The 22,498-nt window shown below is 41.5% G+C and overlaps 1 protein-coding gene across 1 annotated transcript in view; it reads right to left on the minus strand.

Moving 5' to 3' along the window:
• SLC13A3 (solute carrier family 13 member 3) overlaps positions 1 to 22,238 on the minus strand; it is a 79,860-nt gene extending 57,622 nt beyond the window's left edge. Inside the window, 1 exon segment of the mRNA XM_044663807.1 lies at positions 22,092 to 22,238. Within this exon segment, the coding sequence (XP_044519742.1) occupies positions 22,092 to 22,202 (111 nt within the window). The 5' untranslated portion in view covers positions 22,203 to 22,238.
• Between the last annotated feature and the right edge of the window lie 260 nt (positions 22,239 to 22,498).

Below are 22,498 nucleotides of genomic sequence, written 5' to 3' on the forward strand. Positions count from 1 at the left end.
AAGGCCAACTCACCCACAATGTAGAGTTCAGGAGGAAGATAATATGAAATCACTGGAAAGATGAGCCAGGGAAAAATGGTGAGGGCTCTAAGTCAAGAAGTCAAGTTAACATTTATCAAGGACCTCTTATGTGCCTGGCAATGTGCTAAGTTCTAGGGATACAAAAAAGACAAAAGATGGTTTCTGTCCTCAGGAAGCTCACAGACTAACAGGAGAAAGTACATGAAAAAAACTATTTACAAACAAGCTAAATACAGCATTAAATGGAGATAATCAAGGAAAGAAGACCCCAACATTATGATAGTACAGGCATCACCTAGATCAGATTACTTTCCATGTAGACTCTATCTTTCCATCAGTGATTCCCAAAGTGGGCGCCCCCGCCCCCTGGTGGGTGATGCAGTGATCCAGGGAGGCGGTGATGGCCACAGGTGCATTTATCTTTCCTATTAATTGCTATTAAAATTTTAAAAAATTTAATTTCCAGGGGCTCTAAGTAATATTTTCTCTGGAAAGGGGGCGGTAGGCCAAAAAAGTTTGGGAACCACTGATAGAGGAAGGAGGAGGAGAAGGAAGGAGGGTGGGAGAGAATGTGGGTCACAAAATGTCAGAAAACAAAGATTAAAAACTTTGTGTCCTTGTTAATAAAACATTTTAAAATGGAGTCACTCACATTAAGGAGTTTGGGAAAACTTTAAGGTTTGGGAAAAACTTCCGCTAGAAAATGGGCTTTTAGCTGGGACTGGAGGAAATCTAGGGAAATCAAGAGGCAGAAATGAAGGAGAGGATTCCAGACGTAGGGACCAGCCACTGCATGTGTCTTGTGTGAAGAACCTCAGAAATGGTAATGACGTGGCCTTTAGGAAGCTCATGAGTGAAGAATGGACTACAGCAGGGAGAGACTTGAAGCAAAAATTCTAAACACTGAACATTCGTGAGTCTATGGGAGGGACCTTAGAGAGAATCAAGTCTAAGCCCCTCATTATTGCAAATGAGGAAACAGGGACCCAGAGGTGGGGAAATGACTTACTTTCCCCAAATGATCACACTACAAGTTAGCGCTGACAATCTACAATTCTTATATGCCCACAGTGCCTACACTGGGGGTGGAGGGAGATAAGAACATTTGATCAAATTTCAAACTCCTGCTCTCATACCTTTTGGGATCAAGTTATCAGGGCACCCAAATGGGTTAGGGTTCTTATACTACTTTAACCACTAGTTCAGGCAGTATGTAGCATTGAATGCTACAGAAACTGAATCCCTAGTATCCTGTTGCTGATAAGGGACATTACAAGGCTAAATGGGAGCAAAGGTGAGTGTTTACATGAACCCACAGGATTTGCTTGAATGAGGAAACTGGTCTTGCTCATTCTAACTTGGATCTTTTAACATTAGAGCATTGAAGCGGTCTTGTACAAGGAAGAGGTCACCGGTCTGAGAGTGTGAAGCCCTGGCTTTGCTTCCTAGCTCTGCTTTTGACTCACTGTATAACCTTGAATGAATAACTTCCCCTCTTTGAGTTTTTTTGCAAAAAAATTGAACCTTTTACAGAAAGGGATGGACTAGACCAGCCATTAGTTATCGAGGACTTCTCAGAAGGCTTTGGTTCGTTTGAGTTGTAACTATCAATATTTGCCACATTTGAAATTAAAAGTCTTAGTATTATTATGAAAATAGGGTCTCAGAGACCAGACTTTGAGAACCACTGAACTAGATGATTTCTAAGGCTGTTTCTATTTCTGACAGTCCATGTAAAAAAGCCTCTTCCACATCTTGTTTATTGTTCTAAGGATCTTTCCAGCCAATTATTCTGTGTTCTATGCCTCTTCTAGCTCTAACATTACATGTTCCAAGGTTCATCTCAATTACAGAATTCAAAGTTCTAACTGAGGTCCCTAAACAGAGTTGAAGGAAGTCAAGTAAAAGAGCTTACTTTTGTTGTTGTTCACTTGTTTCAGTAGTCATGTCTGACTCTTTTTTTTTTATCTTATGCAAAGGAATTTTACTAAAAGGATAAAGCAAAAGACAGAAAAATCCAAAACTAGAGTTACCAACTCCCCCAATGTATCCATCTCGTTTACACATAATTATTTGCCTCACTAGCCTGTGACTTCCTTGAGAGGAAGACTAGGCTTTTTTCCTTTCTTTGGAAGCCTGGCATTTAGCACAGTGTCTGGTACATAGTAGCTCTACTTTAAAATGCTGTTAACTGACTCCTAGTTCCCTGTATGTTTTTTGTTTTTTTTTAAACCATTTATTAATATTCATTTTTAACATGGTTACAAGTCATGCCTGACTCTTTATGACTGAGTTCTTGGCCTGGAGTGGTTTGCCATTTCATTTTACAGAGGAGGAAACTGAGGCATCAGGATTAAGCAACTTGCTCCAGGTCTACTACAAATTTATGTTCTCTGATCTTGATTGAGCCCTCGCTGCCACAAAGCAAAATTTTTACTCCTTCCTGATTGATTCTTGATTATCCTATTTTCCCTAACAACAGTTCCAAACCTTTTCTTCTCTCCTCAAGCCTTCCACACCATCCCATACAGAAGAGTACTTTGCTTGGTCCTTTACTAAGTATGGATGATGAAACAGAGGATCATGGACCTCTCTATTTCACATCATCTTGCATTCTCTTTTCCTTTACACCAGTCTGATGAAGGGGCCTTTCTTGCCAAGATCAACCCCTCTATATGCTAACCTTTGAACATACTCTTTCCTGTATTCTTTAAAAAATTGAACCCACAATTATGCCCTTTCTCCTTATCTTAAAATCTCTTCTTATCTACTTTTTCCTTCCCTTCTGCCTATAAATACACTTGTCTCCCTCATATTAAAAAAGGTCTTTCTAGGACCAAGCATCCCCTAACGCTTTGCCCCAAACCTCTATTCTCTCATTCAGAATCAAACTACTAAAAATAAAAAAGTTCACCTGTCTACACTCAGTATCCCTACGTCCTCTTTTCTCACTCACTTCTCAGCTCTTTGCAATCCAGTTTCTGAATTTGTGCTGGGTAGCTGGAGAGAATTTCACAGTGCGTCATGGGGAAAGTTTTCTGGATGGTACTCAGTGTGTGCTCTCAGATCACCAGGCAGAGGGGACCACTCAATTAAACTGCTCTCTCCAAGAGTACCAGTGATCTTTGAACTGATAGGTCCAACAGCCTTTTCTCAGTTCTCATCCTTCCTGACCTCTCTACAGCAGATGGCATTGTTAACCATCCTCTCATCCCGTGTATTCTCTCTTCTTTGGGGTTTCATTGCACTACTCTATCCCACCTCCAGGGGTGTGCCAGTTCAAACTGGTTCTCAAGAACCAATTATTAAAATTTCAGTATGAGTATTTATGCTTCAGAAATTGGCAAACACTACAGACCAGGACTTGACTTATTGTTTTGTTGATTGTCTATTGATGGAGAAATGTTCATAATGTAGGTTAAACTTAATAGTGTGCAAATAATATTTGAAGAGCTTATTAAACATTTACCAGAACATCCCTGGACCTCAAAATTCTTCCTACTCTGTACTTTCTTTTTCTCTCCATCCCACTTCACCCACCCCAAATCTTTTTTTTTTTTTTGAAACCCTTACCTTCCGTCTTGGAGTCAATACTGTGTATTGGCTCCAAGGCAGAAGAGTGGTAAGGGTAGGCAATGGGGGTCAAGTGACTTGCCCAGGGTCACACAGCTGGGAAGTGTCTGAGGTCAGATTTGAACTTAGAACCTCCCGTCTCCAGGCCTGACTCTCAATCCACTGAGCTACCCAGCTGCCTCCCCACCCCAAATCTTTACCTTTTGTTTGTTTGCTTTTTTAAACCCTTACCTTCCACCTTAGAATTGATACTATATATTAATTCCAGGGCCAAAGAGGGGTAAGGGCTAGGCAATAGGGGTTAAGGGACTTGCCCAGGGTCACACAGCTAGGAAGTGTCTGAGACCAGATTTGAACCCAGGACCTTCCATCTTTAGGATTAGTTCTCAATCCATTGAGCTACCTAGTTGCCCCCATCATTCATTTCTACAGTGGCAAACGCCACCTCTGTGTAAATGAAATCTATAATCTCCAGTCCTGATTTCTGTATCTATAGCTCTTAACTGTCTATAGGATGCCTCCAACTAAGTATCCTATCACCATTTCAAACACAACATGTTCAATATCTAATTTGTTCTTCTTTCTTCATTATTTTTGCTAGTAACACTACCATTCCTTCTATATTGGGCTTCTGTTTTCATATCTTCATTTCTCAAGGTAGAGAGAACATTTATCATCATCTCATTTCTCCCTTTCTGCTCTTCCAGAGACCAGTCCCCTTTTAGCAAAGAATAAAAAAGTGGGAGAAGAGTTCATCAAAACTTAGAAATATTGAAGAAAATCTGATATCACACAGTGTTTAACCTGTAGTCTCCCATCTCTACAAGTAAAAGAAGTAAAAGGACATGTCTTCTCTCTTCATTTTCATTTCAAAGCATTTGGTTTTGATTATTTTGTGATTTTTCTTTCCACTTAACAGTATTGCATCAATGAATATATATTATTTTCCTGGTTGTGCCCGCTTCATTTTGCATCAGTTCATAAAAATCTTCCCATGCCTTTCTGAATGCATCAAGTTCATAGTTTCTTATATGGTTCAGTGTATAGAGTGTCCAGTCTGAAATTAGGAAGACTCCTCTTCCTGAGTTCAAACCTGGCCTAAGACACTTACAACTGTATGACCCTGGGCAAGTCACAACCCTGTGGGCTTCAGTTTTCCTCATCTATAAAATTAGCTAGAGAAGGAAATGGCAAGCTAATGTAACAAACTTTTCTACTAGCAGCAATGCAATGACCCAGGACAATCCAGAGGAATTAATGAGAAGGAACACTATCCACAACCAGAGAAAGAACTGTGGGAGAAGAAATGCAGAAGAAAAACATAGGATCGATCACATGGTTCGACGGGGACATGACTGGAGTTTTGGCTTTAAATGATCACTCTATTGCAGATATGAATAATATGGAAATAGGTTTTGAAAAGTGATACAATTGCTTGTCAGCTCTGGAAGGGGGGAGGGAAGAAGGGAGGAAAAGAACATGAGTCATGTAACTATGGGAGAATATTCTAAATTAATTAGCTAATTAATTTTTAAAATACAATTCAAGTTCCTCTACCTGGTTTTCAAATCCCTTCGCAATCTGACATCATTCTTAATATTCCAATCTGGGCTCCTATTTTCCCCTTCCATTTCCTATAACTATTTTGTATATATCTCCTCCTTATTTATATATGTATTCCCATTTGAATGTAAACTTCTAGACACTTTTAAAATTTTACTTTATATCCCCAGTGCTTAGTACAGCATCTGCCACAAAGAAAGTACATATTAAGTAATACTATTACTTAATTAAATTAGTCCAATTTACAAGAATACAAGTCATTCTCCAGTTGAAAAATGGTCAAAAGATATGAATAGGCAGTTTTCAGAGGAAAAAATCAAAGCTATTTATAGTCATATAAAAATACTCTAAATCACCATTAATTAGAGAAATTCAAAGTAAAACAGCTCTGAGGTACCACCTCACTCGTAGCAGATTGGCTGTAATGACAGAAAAGGAAAATGATAAATGTTGGAAGAGGTAGGGGGAAATTGGGACACTAAAGCACTTTTAGTAGAGTTGTGAAGTACTGCAGCCATGCCGAAGAACAATTTGGAACTACACCTAAAAGACAATAATAACTGTGCATACTCTATGGTTCAGTAATACTAGGTTTGTATACCAAAGGGATATGTATATATTTTAAAGAATGCTATTCACATCGAGAGAAAGAACTGTGGGAGTAGAAATCCAGAAGAAAACATATGTTGTATCACTTATTTGTATGGATATATGATTGGGTTTTTTTTAAAGATTGCTCAATTGCAAAAACGAATAATATGAAAATAACTCAGTGGAATTGCTTATCAACTCTGGGAGGGGGAGGGAAAAAACAAGAATCACGTAACCATGGAAAACATTTTTTAAATAAAATTTTAAAAATATTTTTAAAATAAGGGAGTAGCTGAAAAAAGGAAAGGGACCTATTTTACAAAGATATTGATATCAGTTTTTTTTTTATGGTGGCTAAGAATTAGAAATTGAGGGGATACTTATCAGTTGAGGAATACCTAGACAAGTTGTGGTATATGATTGTGGTGGAATACTATTGTGCTATAAGAAGTGATGTGCAGGATAATTTCAGAAAAACCTGGAAAGACTTACATGAACTCATGCAAAGTAAAGTGAGCTGAACTAGAAAAACATTGTACATAATAACAGCAATATTATACAATGATCAATTGTAAATGACTTAACTATTCTCAGCAATGCAAAGATCTAAAACAATTCCAAAGGACTTATGATGAAAAATGCTATCTACCTCCAAAAAGAGAACTAGAGGAAAGGGTAGCTAGGCAGCACAGTGGATAGAGTGCCAGGGCTGATGTTGGAGGCACTTGGGTTCAAATCTTGCCTCAGATACTTCCTAGCTACATGACTGGGCAAATCACTTAACCCCAGTTGCTTAGCCCCTTATATCTCTTTTGTCTTAGAACAGATACTAAGATAGAAAATGAAGAAGGAGAAGGAGAAGAAGGAGAAGAAGGAGAAGAAGGAGAAGAAGGAGAAGAAGGAGAAGAAGAAGAAGAAGAAGAAGAAGAAGAAGAAGAAGAAGAAGAAGAAGAAGAAGAAGAAAGAAGAAAGAAGAAAGAAGAAAGAAGAAGAAGAAGAAGAACTACTAGTGGGGTCTGAATGCAAATAGAAATATTATTTTTTACTTTATTTTTCTTGAGTTGTTTTTGTTTTGTTTTTTGGTCTCTGTTTTCTTTCACAACATGATTAATATGGAAATATGTTTTGCATGACTACACATACATAGCCTATATCAAATTGCTTGTCTTCTCAGGAAAAGGAGAAGGGAGGCAAGGAGTGAGAGAATTTGGAACTCAAAAAAACAATATTTTCAAATTTTAGCATGTAATTGGGAAAAAAATTGAAAGAATATATTTCTCCCAGAGGTCCCTCTGATCTCAAGCTCAACCTAGGCACCAGAATTGCTAGTCACTGCTCTGCCTCTCCATGAATTCTAGGGTCTGGTGAGACTAAGCCACTCTCCATCCCCCCAAAAATACACTAAGATCTCCTACTTCCACACCTTGCTCAGGCTGTTCCTTACAACAGAAATGTCCTCCTTCTGCCCTTTTCTTTGTTGAATTCTTACCCATCCTTTAAAGTCCACCTCAAACATCATCCCTTCCAGAAATTCTTGCCTAATCAACAGCAACATTTCCCCTTGTACCTCACAAACATTTGTTCTGCATTTTTCTGATATCTTTATTAAACAACATTGTACATTATATACAATGTGTACAATATATTGCATATTATACACAATGTATATATACACAGTGCATATAATATATAATATATTGTATATTATATACAATGTATATAATACATACACATCATATATACAATGTAGTATATTGTTTGTTATATATTATATAACACACATTGTCCTATATAATGTATATTATATGCAATGTATTATATTATATATTATGTACAATGTGTCTTATATACAGTGTGTTATACATTATGTGCAATGTGTATTATATACAACATATTATATATTATGTACAATGTGTATAATATACAATATATATTATGTACAATGCATATAATATACAATGTATTGTATTATGTACAATGTATATTGTTATGTAGTAAATTATGTACAACGTATATTATATACAATGGATTCTATTATATACAATGAACCGATATATTCACACTGTATATAACTGTGCGTGTATACATTGTTTATTATAGTTCCCAGTGTCTGGGTTTTGTCCCCCTCTTAGACTGTAAACACTATGAGGCCAGAAGCCACGATTTAGCTAAACTGATGAGCACCCTGCACAGTGGCGTCAGTTAATAAATATTTGTAGAAAGAATGAGCCCCCCCCCCCCCCAGCTCTAATATTCCACCTCCTCTGTTCGGAGCCCAAAGCCTCCGTGTTCCAAGACCTCTTTCAGTTCAGACATTCTATGATCCCGCAGCTCGGCGGCCCGCGGGGCCCCAGCCTTGTGTGCTGCATACTGATCTCTCTAGATTGAATCCTTTACGCTCAGCGGGTTCTCATGCAATTCTGTGCACGGTGTCCTGTTTGGCTAGATTATGAAATGGGATCTTACTCCCCGGAGGGGGAACAGCAAGCAGTCACTTGCTAAACAGTCAGGTGTCCCCATGAATTAACTCGGCCTATTTACCCTTCTAGCTGGGACCCATGAAGAAAGCAGAGGATTGTTTAAGAAAGCGCAAGGAGCTACGGAGCAAAAAAGCCTGCGGCCCGAAAGGGCAGTAGAGATGAGGGGATGAGGAGTTTCCGCACTTTTCCGAGTCTCGGAAGGTCCAAGCTCCTCCTCTCGCTAGCCCCGGGGACGTGGTAAGTAGGAAGAGGGACAAACGCTCCTGCCAGCTGGTAGCTGCCCTCCAGGGTCAGCCCCACGAAGCCCAACCTAATAGCATCTCCCTTGCTATCCACCCCAGCCCAACCAGGCTATTCTCGTCTTCATAACTTTGTCTACTCTGTTCTCTCCGTCTTCCCATCAGACTGTGAGCCCTTCGCAAGGGCAGGAACTGATTTTGCCTTGTTTCATGTCCCGGGGGATTACCGTAGCGCCTGGCGCACGGTAGGAACTTGGTAAATGCACGCTGCCTGACCTGGAATACCCCACTCTCTGCTTGCCTCCCGCACAGGTCCTGCTCATCCTTTACCGCCAGCTCAGGCACATGTCCAAGGCTTTCTCTGACCACACTGGCCCGGAATCATTTTGCTCAGCTTTTTCTGACCTCCTTCTTCCCTATACTCATTGGACACAACTAGAACGTGCAGAACCTAATAGAGTTATCGGTGCTGGCATATTATGGTGGTCTTGGATTATAAATTCCAGGAGACAAATGCCAAGCATCTTCCCTAGTACCGAACGTAGACCTGTGAACTTGGGATCAAAGCCTCAGCAGAAGAAACCTGCCAGGTTATCCTATCCACCTCTTTAGTTCACAGATGAGAAAGCTAGGATCTAGTCTAGTGAAATGACCTACCCAGAGTCACACCAGGAATAAGCACCAGAGAAAAGACTTGGAATCCAGGCTCTCCGACTGTGTTCTTTCCTTAATATCCTATTGCCTCCCCTCAAATAAGTAAATAAATATTGGTGTCCCATCTTATGCTACAATTCTAATCATTTTGTGGGTGTGCATAATCTTCCCTACTATAGAGTGAGCTCCCTGAGGGCAGGAATTTTGTCAAAGACCTTTGTCTACCCCGCATAGTTGAGCAGAAGGCTGAGTGCCCAGGCTATCCTTGAATTTGAATTTGAATCTAATTGAATTTGAAATAGTCATATTCAAAAATCAGGATGAATAATTTCTTCCTCAACTTGGGGGTATTGGGGACAACTAGTGACAAAAGTGAGGCTCCATTTACAAAAGTGACCATTCACTAGGAGGGGGAAAATGATACTATTCAATTTGCAGTAGTATCAAATTCAATTAAAAATTATCTCTGTGGATGTATATTGACTTGGAAAACCACAAACTAGCATTATCTACATTGTATTGTATTTTTATTTATTTTGTCAAACATTCTTCAATTATAGGAATTTTGTGGCTGAGACTGATATTTCTACATACTAGAAAGAGGCTGGATGGGGAATCTGGCAACTTGACTTTTAATCCTGGCTCTGCTTTTAATGGAGTGACTTTGGGCAGGTCCCTTCCAGTCTCTGCTGCTGTCCATTCCTCTGAAAAAAGAGGGACTTACACCAAATGTTCTCTGGCCTCTAACATTGTATGATTTAAGGCTCAGAATGGAGCTGATTGCCTTAGGATCTAAGGCACCGTGGGAGAGAAGTCTAATTCACTGCACTTTAGACCCTTGATAGAGTTATTTTAGTCTTGCTTCCCCAGCGGGGTGTGGGGTTCCATCAGAGTCAGAGTCAAAAAGTTCATTATAAAATGGAATTTATTAACAAGAGCAAACCCTGCTCTTTTCTATCCCAGCATCAATAAGTCCATATCTTAGAACATGGAGTATCAGAGCAAGAAGTCATTTAGATCCTGTTTATGGAAGAGAAAACAGAAGCCCCAGAAAGGAAAGTGATTTGCCTAAAGTCCCAAACGATAAAACTAAGCCTCTGTGAAAAGGGGGGAAGGCTGATGCAGTCTGGAGCACTCACATTCAAAGATGGTTTTGTGGCTGGGTGTGGACCTGAGAACCAAACCCTATCCTAGAAGAACTGGTCCTATTCTCATCAGATCAAAGGCTAAGCTTTGGGCTTAAATGGGATTCAACTCAGAATCATAAAATGTCCAGGATGAAAAGGGCCTTAAAGGTTATTTAGCTCAACTTCTTCATTTTACAGATGAGGAAACTGAGGCTTATACAAGGGAAGTCATTGCCAGAAGTCACTTAGTCAATTAAAGCCTAAATCAAGACTAGAACAAGGTCTACCAGGTCCCAGTCCCATGCCCATGCTACATCCATATTTAAGTTAGAGAGAGCTTTAATGAACAATTTTTTGCACTTAGGGCAAGTAGCCCAAAACATGGTCTAAAATCAGTTTTTAAAACAAATTTATCAACTATCAGGGAATGAGAGGGAACCACATGTTACTGTGCAGTCACCATTGAAGAGCCTACTTCAAAGTTGGGGGAATGAAAAATGGGGAAGAATATTTAGAGGAGGGAGTATGTCATACACTAGCCTCCTAATTTAACTTTTTATTCTAGGCAATTAGGTCCTAAACTCAGCCATGTCTATACTGCTGAAGGACTACAAGTACAATTGGCACACTCTAAATTTCAGTGCCCTAGACGGAGCCTCAACTGCTCTGACCTAGGTTTGCAGTCGAGTACTTAAAAAGTCAAGAAGAAGTAGACTCTGTTTCCATGCATGTTGATACTGTGGTTCACCAAGACAGTCACCTAGAATGTTAGAGCTAGAAGATTTCTTTGATACTCTAGTCCAGTGATGGTGAACCTTTTAGAGACCAAGTGCCCAAATTGCACCCTCACACTGCATGTGAACCGCCCCATTACCCCAGACAGAGGAGGGAGGAAGTGTTCCCATTGGGCTGCTGAGCAGAGTATGATGTGAAAAACGTCCTCAGGCACAGTGGAGAGGTGGAGAACAGCCTGCTCTGGCACTCGTGCCATTGGTTTGCCAACATAGCTCTAGTCCAAGGATTCTTTTTTAAAAAACTCTTACCTTCTGTCTTGAATCAGTAGACAGAAGAATGGTAAGGGATAGCAACTGAGGTTAAGTGACTTGCCCAGAATCACAAAGCTAGGAAGTATCTGAGACCATATTTGAATCCAGGCCCTCTCAATTCCAGGCCTGGCACTGTGGTAACTAGCTACCCCTGGTCTAAAGATTCTTAACCTTGATCATGTCATAGATTCTTTTGGCAGTCTGGAGAAACCTAGAGATCCCTTCTCAGAATGTGGTTGCTTTACTGTTATTCTTTTTGCATTCAAAATTGAAAAATAAAGATATAATTTTTTTCCCCTCTAAGTCAACAGTTACCCAATCACAGTTCCTGATGAGAACCATTGCTCTACTTCAACCATCTCAGTTTATAAAGGAAAGAACAAGGGCCAAGAGAGATGAAGCAACTGGCCCAAGGTCACAAAAGAAGATCTATCATGGCCGATACCATAATAGTCAATAGCAAAACCAGAACCAGGACCAAGGTTCTCATCCAAATCCAGGATGTTTTCCACTACACAATAGTAACAGACAATTAATTGATCAACAAGCATTGTTTTATCAGTCAATCAATCTTCACTTTTTTTCTTGGAAGTATTTTATTTTCCCAATTACACGTAATAACGATTTTCAACATATCTTTTCTGAATTTATAAGATCCAAATTGTCTCCCTCACTTGCTTCCCTCCCCCACTTCTAGAGATGACAAACAATTTGATCTGGGTCATACATGTATTATCACGAAAAATATATTTCCATATTGGGCAATTTCAACAACCATTTGTTATCACATCTACCATCTGCCTGGCATTGTACTAGGGACTGTGTGTATATATACAAAGACAAAAAAAAATGAAGTTATTCCTGCCCTGAAGGAGCTTACACTCTCCAGACTGGTGGCTCCTTATCAGTGGTTTAATACTGGTTTTAGTAGAATCTAAATTTTTTAGATTTTTCTAAACTTTCTGCAACACACCAAAGTAAACTTTTGGTTAAGAACTGCAGAGACATCTCAGGCAGGACAGCTGAACAAAGTTCAGCTAGCAGGAGTCCCATTGGCCTTAGCACTTTTTTGTCCCATTCAAGATGGGAGTAAGGCAGGAAGAACCCTGTGAGTTTCTCCCCCTGCCTGTTCTCACTTGTGGTGCCAATCATGCCTCACACATCCTAAACTCTGCACCCTCTTCTATTCAGATCTTAAACTCCCACACAGGCCTGCCAAGACCCCTCCACCCTGGGCTTCTTTCCTTCCCCCACCCCAAACCCATTGCCATTCTAGCTCCTAAGTTCCCCCTGTGCCAGGACACACAATCCTACTCCACCTCCCCTAGCACCTTCTTCTATTGAAGTCCTAGGGTTGCCAGCTTCTGTCCTCCCTACCCCCATCCTACCTCGAGCCCAGTCCCCCAGCAGCCTGGGGTGAAGGCCAGGCTCTTTTTTACTCTGTGTCACAGAAGGAGAAATAGAGAGCCCCAATCCCCCTAGCTGCCAAAACACAGAACTGGGAGAGGATTAGACCCAGAAGCTTTCAACATGGGAGTGATTCCATCAAAGGGGGGAGTATCTGAAGATGGCCTCAAATGATCCTTTTTTAATAAGCAATGGGCAGCGAGGTGGCACAGTAGATAGAGAACCAGGCCTGGAGTCAGAAGGACCTGGGTTCAAATCTGGCCTCGGACACTTCCTAGCTGTGTGACCCTGGGCAAGTCACTTAACACCTTTTGCCTAGCCTTTGCTTCTCTTCCATCTTAGAATTGATACTAAGAAGAAGGTAAGGATTTTAGAAAATAACAAAATAAGATAAACATAATTACGACAATAGCACAGGTGGAATACAGTGAAAGGAGCCAGAAAACCTAAGTTTGACTCCTGCTTAGATGCCTTCGAGCCATGTAACCTTGGACAAGTCCACTGAATTCTCTGGGCCTCAGTATCTCCATCAATAAAATGAGGGCATTGACCTAGATGGCCTCTGAGGTCCCTCCATCTGGAGATCTGGGATCCTATGATAAGCCTCTTCAACATACTGCTAGTATTTAACATAATGTTTGCAAAGTCCTCTATGAAGTAAGAATACAAGAGGGAAGAGCTCGAAGAGATCATTTAGTGTGACTTCCACCTCTCAACCTCGGTAGGATCATATGATTTGAGCTATAATCTGATGGACATTGATTTTTAAAGACTCTTACCTTCTGTCTTAGTCCCAATTCTAAAACAGAAGAGTGGAAAGGACTAGGTAATCAGGGTTAAGTGACTTGCTCAGAGTCACACAGCTAGAAGTATCTGAGACTAGATTTGAACTCAGGTCTTCTCAATCCAGGTCTGGTACTCTATCCACTGTGCTATCTAGCTGTCCTCTAGATCATAGGATTGTAGGTTTAAGAGCTAGAAGGGAAGTTAGGAATCATTTAGTCCAACCCCTTAATTTTGTAAAGAAATTGAGGTCTCAGGAAGTTGCCATATTTCCAAGGTTACACAATAAGTGATAGTGACTAGATTTGAACCCTTCAAATCTAGTGCCCTCTCCACTGTACTATGTGGCCTCTACAAAGGTAGTTTAAAAAACACTTTCCTTACAACACTGAGATAGCCAATACGAGTATGGTTGTGGCATTTTACAGGGGTGAAAACTGAGAGGCAGAAAAGTAAATTTTCCAGAGTTCCCTGACTATAATATATAAGTGTAGTGTCAAAACCCAGATTCAAACTCAGGCTCAGTCTTCTTCCTCCCATAGCATACCTCTGCCTCTCTAGGAAGGCAACAAATGTTTATTAAGCACCTACTATGTGTCAGGCACTGTGCTAAGTGCTTTACAAATATTATCTTATTTGATCCTCACAGCAACCCTGGGAAGTAGATGTTGTTATTAAGTCCATTTTACAGATGGGGATACTGAGGGAGATAGAGTTTAAGTGACTTGCCTGAGTCACACAGCTAGTGTCTGAAATGAGATTTGAACTCAGGTCTTCCTGAGTCCAGAACTCTTTCCACTGCTCCACCTCCACCAGTTCCCTGGTGATTGCCTCTGCAACAAATACATGCATCAGCCAGATTAGTAATAAAGTTATTCAATTTGAATTCTTTTTTTTCTCTGTGGACTTCTGAGAGGGAAGTTAGGCTGCTAAGGAAATGTAGGCTGGTAAACTCGGGTTCCTTATTTGCAAGGGTGTCATTTGTTTCCCCAACTCATACCTTCCAGGACAGTGAAGTTCCCAGGCTTGCAAACACTTCACATCATTCCCTAGTGCAAGCTCTATCCTCCAGCCAAACTGGCTTAGTCCCTTTCAGGCAGAGTTAAGGCACTCTTTGTAATGAAAGCAGGGTCTCCTGGTGAGATGGAAACTTGCAATCTCAGCATTCCAGCCCGGCATCCCACTCTATTTCCATCCCTGCTGACAACATTCCCGAGTTAGGACATAATGTAAGAATTGTTCCCCCTGGGTCAGTCCTAGAGTCTCTGCTCTCACAGTCCTGCATTCTGGCTGGGGGAGAGGGAGGGCAGGAATTGCCAGGCGCTGGGGCAGGGTACAGGAAGGTAAGGTCACCCTCAGTGCCATTTACCTCAAAAGGTTTCAAACCTATCCTCAACTTCCCTTAGGGGCCTAGAAAGGGCTTGTCATCTGGGGATTTCTCTGACCCTGTTCACATTTCCAACTTACACTACCCTCCTGGAGGACCGATTATATTCAGCATCTAGTTTAGTGTGCTGCTTTGGTATCCACAGACCCAATTTCAATTCTTAGCTCAGCCAAGTGACCTTGGGTTAGTCAAATGCCCAATGTGAACCTATTTTCTCCTCTGTCAAATAGGAATAATATTCATTAAAAAAATAATAACAATCCTTATCTTCAGCCTTAGAATTGATACTTATTGATTCCAAGACAGAACAGGCAAAGGCTAGGCAGTGAGGTCAAGTGACTTACCCAGGGTCACACAGCTAGGAAGTGTCTGAGGCCAGATCTGAACCTATATCTTCCCAACTCTAGGTCTGGCTCTCTATCCGCAGTGCTACCTAACTGCCTCAGGACTAATATACACTTGCAACAACCTCACAGAAGTCAGTCAGTTAATAGCAAACATTTATGAAGCATCTGCTATATACCAGGCACAGGGCTAAGTCCTGGGAATACAAAGAAAGGAGGAAAAGCATCCGTGTTCTCAAGAAGCTCATAGTCTAATGTAATCAACTCTAAATCTATATAATGTGTATGTATATCCATGTATATTCCATATAAACTGGAGCCTAAAGAGAGATCAGGAAAGCCTTATCACAGAAGGTGGGACTTTAGCTGGAGCTCAGAAGAGTCCAGGAGGCAGAGAGGAAGAAGGAGATGGACAGCGCAAACGCCTGGAATCAGATAAATCAGATGAATCAGATGGAGTGGCTCTTTCGAGTAACAGCCAGAAGGCCAACACCACTGGATCACAGAGTACATAGTGGGAACTAAGGTGTAATAAGACTGGAAAGGTAGGAACGAGCCAGCTTATGAGGGCCAAATGGATTTTTATATTTGATCCTGGTAGTAATAGGGAGCCACTGGAGTTTACTTAGGAGGCAGGAGTATGTGACATGTTTTGAGATCCATATAAGGAAGATCTGAAGACAGTGTATTGTAACCTGTAGAAGGGCATATAAACTTGGCACATTGCCATGATTATTCTTTTTCTTTTTAACTCATCTTCTGTCTTAGAATCAATATTAAGTACCTAATATTGTAAGGGCTTGGCGATTGGGGTTAAGTAACTTACCCCAGGTCACACAGCTAAGAAGTGTCTGAGGCCAGATTTGAACCCAGGTCCTCCCAACTTCCAGCTTGGCGCTCTTCCGCTGTGCTACCTACTGCCCCTACAATTATTCTTTGAATGGCATTAGGCAATATGGTATTCTTGATGTCCCTAAAAGGCAGCCACCAGTGAATGCCACTGGGGAGAATTGTGTTACAGACTCATGACCATCTCAGATTTAAATAAAGACTTACCAAAAATTACTGTATTCACTCCTGGTACAATGGATTCAGGAGTCTATAGACTTGGAGCATTTCAACTAAAAGAGATCTGAGAAGGATTCTTTTTTTTTTTTTTTTTTTTTTTTTTATTAAATGTTCTTAAAGAACATACAAATGGTACATTTCCACATACAAAAACCAGGGAGAAAAAAGAACTTTATGTGAAGCTTTGACTCTTATTTGACTCTTATCTATAGCTTACATATAATAAATTCAACATATAACTTTCAGTTGTTTTTACATGTTTCCTCAAAAAAATATTCTTAAGCTTCTTGTGTGTGTCGTGGACTCCTGTGACAATCTGATGAAGCCTACAGACTTTTTCTCAGAATTTATCATTATTGTTGAGTTGCTTCAGTCATGTTCCACTCTTCAAGACCCCATTTGGGATTTTCTTGGAAAAGATACTGGAGTGGTTTGCCATTTCTTTCTTCAGTTCATTTTATAGATGAGGAAACTGAGGCAAATGGGGTTAAGTGACTTGTCCAGGGTTATATAACTAGTAAGATTTGAATTCATGAAGATGAAATGAGGAGTGGAGGTCCTGGGTTCAAATCTGACCTCAGACACTTCCTAGCTGTGTGACCTCAGGCAAGTCACTTAACTCCAATTGCCTAGCCCTTACCTCAATCCAGCCTTGGAATTGATACTTAGTATTGATTCTCAGATTGAAGATAAGAGTTTAAAAAAAAAACCAACAAGTTTCATAGCCCCAACTCAAGAACACTCGATTTAGACTAAGCCCTTCATTTTACAGATAAGGGAATGGAGGCCCAGGAAAGTGTCTTGTCCAAGATCATGGATATGGATATGGATATGGATATGGATATGCATATGCATATGGACATGGATATGCATATGGATAATAACGGGATTTGAACCCAGGTCCTCTGACACCAAATTCAGGACATTTTTACTGACACTACAGAGCAATCTTGTTTGTTCAAACACTTTGGTATCTATTTTCTCCTTCATTCCTTGTACAACATTTTATTTTGAAGGTAGCAGGGCAGGGATCATTATTCTCATTTTATAGATGAGGAAACTGAGACTGAGAGAGAGAGAGAGAGAATGACTCACCCAAAGCTATCAAGAGAATCAGTAACAGGGTCAGGATATGACTCCTAAAGTTGTGATTTTTTTTATGCCCCCATGACAACAGTGTCCCAAGAAGGATGCAATCCAATAAGCCCCATCACTCAAACCTGGCCCACATTGTTTCCATCATCTTGACTTCCCTTTGATTCTGCAGACACTGCCCAAATAGGGCTTTGCTCCTACTGCTCTCTGCCCTCCACTCAATCCAAATGCTTCAATCAATCAACAAACATTTATTCGGTGCTTATGGGAACTATGCTAGGTATCAGGGATGGGTCAGATAGGTGGCTCAGTGTCTACCCTCAAGAAAACCATAATCTATCAAGGGAGATAACATGTGCATATAGAAGAATAGACAAAGTAAAAAAAAATGCAAAAGAACTTGGGGAGGGAAGTTAATGGCAACTGGATGGGGAACGGAAGGGAAGGAGTCAAGAAAGGCTTTCTGTATCACTTCTCAAAGCACCACCTGATTGAACTGTGCCTTAAAGGAAAGTAAAGGATTCTATGAAGTGGAAGGAAAGAGGGAGGACATTCTAGACATGAGGGACTGGCAGTGCAAAGGCACAAAGATGGGAGATGTAATGTCCAGCGAGAAGAAAGAAATGTCAGTTTGGCTGCACTATGTAGAGTGAGGGAAAGTATTGTGGCTGAAAAGGTAGGCTGTAGCCAGATTTAGAAGACAAATAGGAGTTTACATGACTCTTCTTTCTCAAAGCAACAGAGAGCTCTACTGAAATCCAATGAGCAGACTGACACAGTCAAACCTGCACTTAAGAAAAATCATATTTGACCATTGTGGAGAAAGTTCAATGCCCACCGCTTCCTTCATTAAGTTTTCCTGGCCATGCCAGCCTCCTTTCCCTCCCTTTCTTTTCATTGTACTTGGAATCTGTGTCTTATAGTTTAGTTGGTTATTTCTAATCTAGAACCTTTCTCTATTTCCTACATATATCCATCTTGTCTTGCCATGAAGAGCGCAAACACCCTGAGAGAAGTAACTGCCTTATCTTTCTCCATATTGCCCACAATTTAGCCTTGTGCGAGACTGCACATATAGAAGACTTTCAGGAAATACTTGCTTGACTTAATTTTCCTTCTATATCTCCAAAATGTCATTTGAATAACTCTCGTAATTTTCCCAGATCCCCCAGCCCAAAAAGAAGCTGTCTCTTCTTTGAATTCATAAATTTTGCTTTCCACTTACCTGCTTATCATAGCCTAATTTGTGTTCAATGTGTTTATATAATTATGTGTACTAGCGGGTAGAATGCATTGGCTTCGAGTTGACATGGGTTCAAATCATACTTCTATCATATACTAGCTGTGTGATTATGAGCTAGTCCCTTGAACTTTCAGACCCTGAGACAGCTCTCAAAGACACAGAGGATACAGACACTTCTCTGAAGTACAAAGGCGTTATCTACGTACCAAAGTAATGATAGGTTCAGATCACTACACACACACACACACACACACACACACACACACACACACACACGCACACACTGATCAGAAATAATGCCTGAGTTCCCTGAGGGCAGGAAATATATCAAATCTTGTCTCTCTCTCTCATAATACTTAGCACAGTACCTTGTATGCCAACGTCTTAGTGCTTTAATAAATTAAGTACACAAAGACTTTTAGTATAATCTGTATTTGTTGTTGTTATTCAGTCATTTTTCAGTCATGTCTCTCTCTTTGTGATCCCATTTGGGGTTTTCTTGGCAAAGATACTGGAGTGGTTTGCCATTTCCTTCTCCGGCTCATTTTACAGATGAGGAAACTGAGGCAAACAGGGTTAAGTGATTTGCCCAGCCTCACACATCTAGGAAGTGTCTGAGGTAGAATTTGAATTCAGGCAGATGAGTCTTCCCGACTACAAACCCCAAACTCTGTCTAATGTACTATCTAGTTGCCCAACAACTCTGTATAGCAGATATTTAATGGATATTTCCCAAATTAATGATGAATGATATTAAGGTATAGTTTCTGACCTCAGATAATTCTGTTCTAGCAGAAGAGCCTATTTGTTCCTTAAAATCTACAAATACTGTGTGCAGATGCAAGAGAAGCTAAACTCTTCTCCAGTACTCTTCTCTTGCCTTAAATTTTAAAATAATACTTAATGCATCCTAGGATTAGGTTGGAATAGTGTAGTGGGAAGGGAAGGAAAGGAAAGGGAAATGAAAAAGAAAAGAGGAGAAATTGAGAGGAGAACGAAAAAGAAGAATGGAGAAGAGAGGAAAGCATAGAGAGGAGAAACCAGAAATGAGAGGAGAAACTGGAGTGAGGGGAGGAAAAGAAGAAAGGAGGGAAGAGGAGAAAATAGGGGAAAGAAGAGAGTGGGAAGAAAGGAGAAAGGGGAGAAAGTGGAAGTATAGGGGAAAGAAGAGGAGAGAAGGGGAGAAGAAAAGAAGAGCAGAAAAGGAAGGATGATAGAGAGGAAAGGATAAAAGATAAAAGGAGTAGAAGAGAAAAAAAGAAAGGATGGAATGGTGGAAAGGAGGGGAAGAGGAAAGAGAGAAGAGATCAAAAGAGGAGATGTGAGCAAGAGGACAAACAGAGAGGTGGAGAGAAGAAGAAAGGAGAAGAAATCAGAGAAGGAGAGATGGGGAAAGAAGAGAGAAGACAAGTGGAGGAAAGAGGAAGATAAAATAGAGGAGAGGAAAAAAGAAAAGAGGAATAAAGGGAGAGAAGTGAGAAGAAAGGAGGAGAGAGAAGAGTGGAGAAGAGGAAGAAAGAGGTAAGGAGAGAAAAAGGAAAGAGGAATGGAGAGGAGAAGAGGTGAGATGAAAAAAGAAGAGCAGAAAGGAAAGAGAAGAAAGGAAAGAGTGGAGGGAAGAATAGGAAAAAGAAGAAAATCTGCTAAAAATCCAACCACGTACTAAGTATCTGTGCTGCAAATTATCAAGACCTATTTTATTAGTCCCTTCCAAATGTTCTGCTTTCTTTTTTCCAAACTGCACAATTCATTCATTAGTGGAAAAAATAAAGAACCCTGGAACTCACAACAATTTTCTTTCTTCTCCACAAGTAACTGGAACAAGAAGTGTTGATGGACATAGCTTATCGGAGTCAATGTTTATGGCTTCTCACTGGTAAAAGTTAGATAACCTTACTAGGGTTCTTCCCATTTTATAAAATATGTCTCTCACAACAGTTCTGTAAGACAGATTGTTGGGTCCTTGAGGAGGGAGAAATCAAGACCTGTCATTTCATTGGTATCACAGGGTTCCTGGGAGGATGGACTCCCTCCACTAATGCAGATTAGCAACTCTTCTGCAATGGTCAAAGGGGAATTTCTTCTTCTGAGGCCCTCCTGAATCCACCTGAGACTGTCCTCAGATGAGCAAAAGTTTCCTTCCTTTCCCTTCCCCAAAGAGGGATCTTTAAACTATACTTCTGGGAGTCAGTCTATCATATTTTCTGGGGTCCAAATGAGGAGGGCTAAGAAGATCAAAGTGGGAGTCAGAAGATAAGGATGAGGTGGCTTCTGATATTAAGCCCAAAGATGTCTAAATACAGTGTCTGCTTAGGTGACAATGGACTCAAATGTGAAGAGAGGATGTTTTGAAAGGGGTCAGAGTTGGGGGTTGGTTAGTCCAAATGTTGAAAGATGGAGACTCCAACCCCAAGCAGGTGTAGGTGGCTGAAGCCTGAGCACTATGGAGAGATACTGATGGGAGAGAGTGGGAGGAACCCCTGGAAATTAGGGTAATAAGGGGGTTATTTCTTCAGAGGGCCAGAAAAACTAAAGATGGATTGACCTAGCAAGTAGAGGCCGTAATAGCATACGGCACTGAACTGGGAATGAGAGGAATTAGGAGAGTAATTTTCCCACAGCAAGTGGGAGCTGGATTGGCAGGTGACGAAGAGATTTGAAATCAAATTATATCACAACTGGAGAAGTCTTTAAAAATCATTTAGACCAACAGGCTCTGGAAATGTGTTATTACCAATATTATTATTGATAAAATAAAATATCTTCACCAAAAACAATTTTTTTGGACCCACAGACTCATTTCATAAGTGGAGAAAAGAAGGTCCACTGAAGGGAAATGACTGCCCAACGTCACACAGCAAATGAAAGGTAAATCTGGGACTAGAACCCAGATCTCCTGACTCTCAACCAAGCCAGTGCTCTTTTCAACATACTGTCCAGAAGAACCTTTCCCAGCAGACAACTTTCCCCCCAACCCCTCAGCTCTCAACAAGCTTCGTGGATTTCTCAGAACTCCATTAAATAGACTCGGAACCCAGGGGCTTCTCCTGTGCAGAGAGACCGCGGAGCCTGATGAGTACGGGTGAGGACAGCGATGACAGGAGACCGAACAGAAAGACAGAGAAGGACAGAGAGCTAAAGAGAGGAGACGCTGAGAAATCGTTCAACAAAAGGAAAGAGGTAATGCGCTCTCCCTGGAGAAGGCTGTCTTCTTACTTCTGGGATTCCGGACTGGGGAGGGCAGGAACAGGGAAGGGGGAGGACCCTGGAGAGGGCACCCTAAGCAAAGGAGGAAGAAGGACGAGAGAGAACGCGGGGAGCCCAGAGCGACTTGCCCCGGGTCTGACGCTCTCGCTGCGCCGTCCCCGGGGAAGGGACACGCAAGTTGGTCCACCTGTGCGAGTGCCAGCCAGGACGCTCGCAGGCTTCGATGCCCGGGGCTACGGACGGGGGTTAGAGACAGTTGTTACCTGGGGTGGGAGGCTGAAAGGGATGGGCAGCAGCACCAGCGGAGTGGCCAGCAGGACCAGCAGACGCCGGATGCACCACAACTTCGTGGCCAGCGCCCCGAGCGCCGCCATGGCCCGGCAGGACCCAGACCAGGGGCCTGACTAAGAGCGGGGCCGGTAGCGGGAGTGGGTTGGCCACCCAAGCGGCGGCTTTATGGCAGGGGGGAGGGTCCGCGGGGAGGAGGGGTCTGAGCGGGGGCGGCCTCGGCCTCAAGCCTCCCCGCCCCCTCCTCGCTCCTTCCCTCCGCCTACCCCGGGGGCAGCAGGTCCCTACCGGAGGAGGGGAGCGGGAAGAGCCCCGGGGCCAGAATTTCTGGTTCGCCAGACTGGGAACCTCAAGCATCCTTTCAGGCCAAGGAAAGTCTTAG

Source organism: Gracilinanus agilis, chromosome 2 (genome assembly GCF_016433145.1).
Source record: "Gracilinanus agilis isolate LMUSP501 chromosome 2, AgileGrace, whole genome shotgun sequence".
Lineage (NCBI taxonomy): Eukaryota > Metazoa > Chordata > Mammalia > Didelphimorphia > Didelphidae > Gracilinanus > Gracilinanus agilis.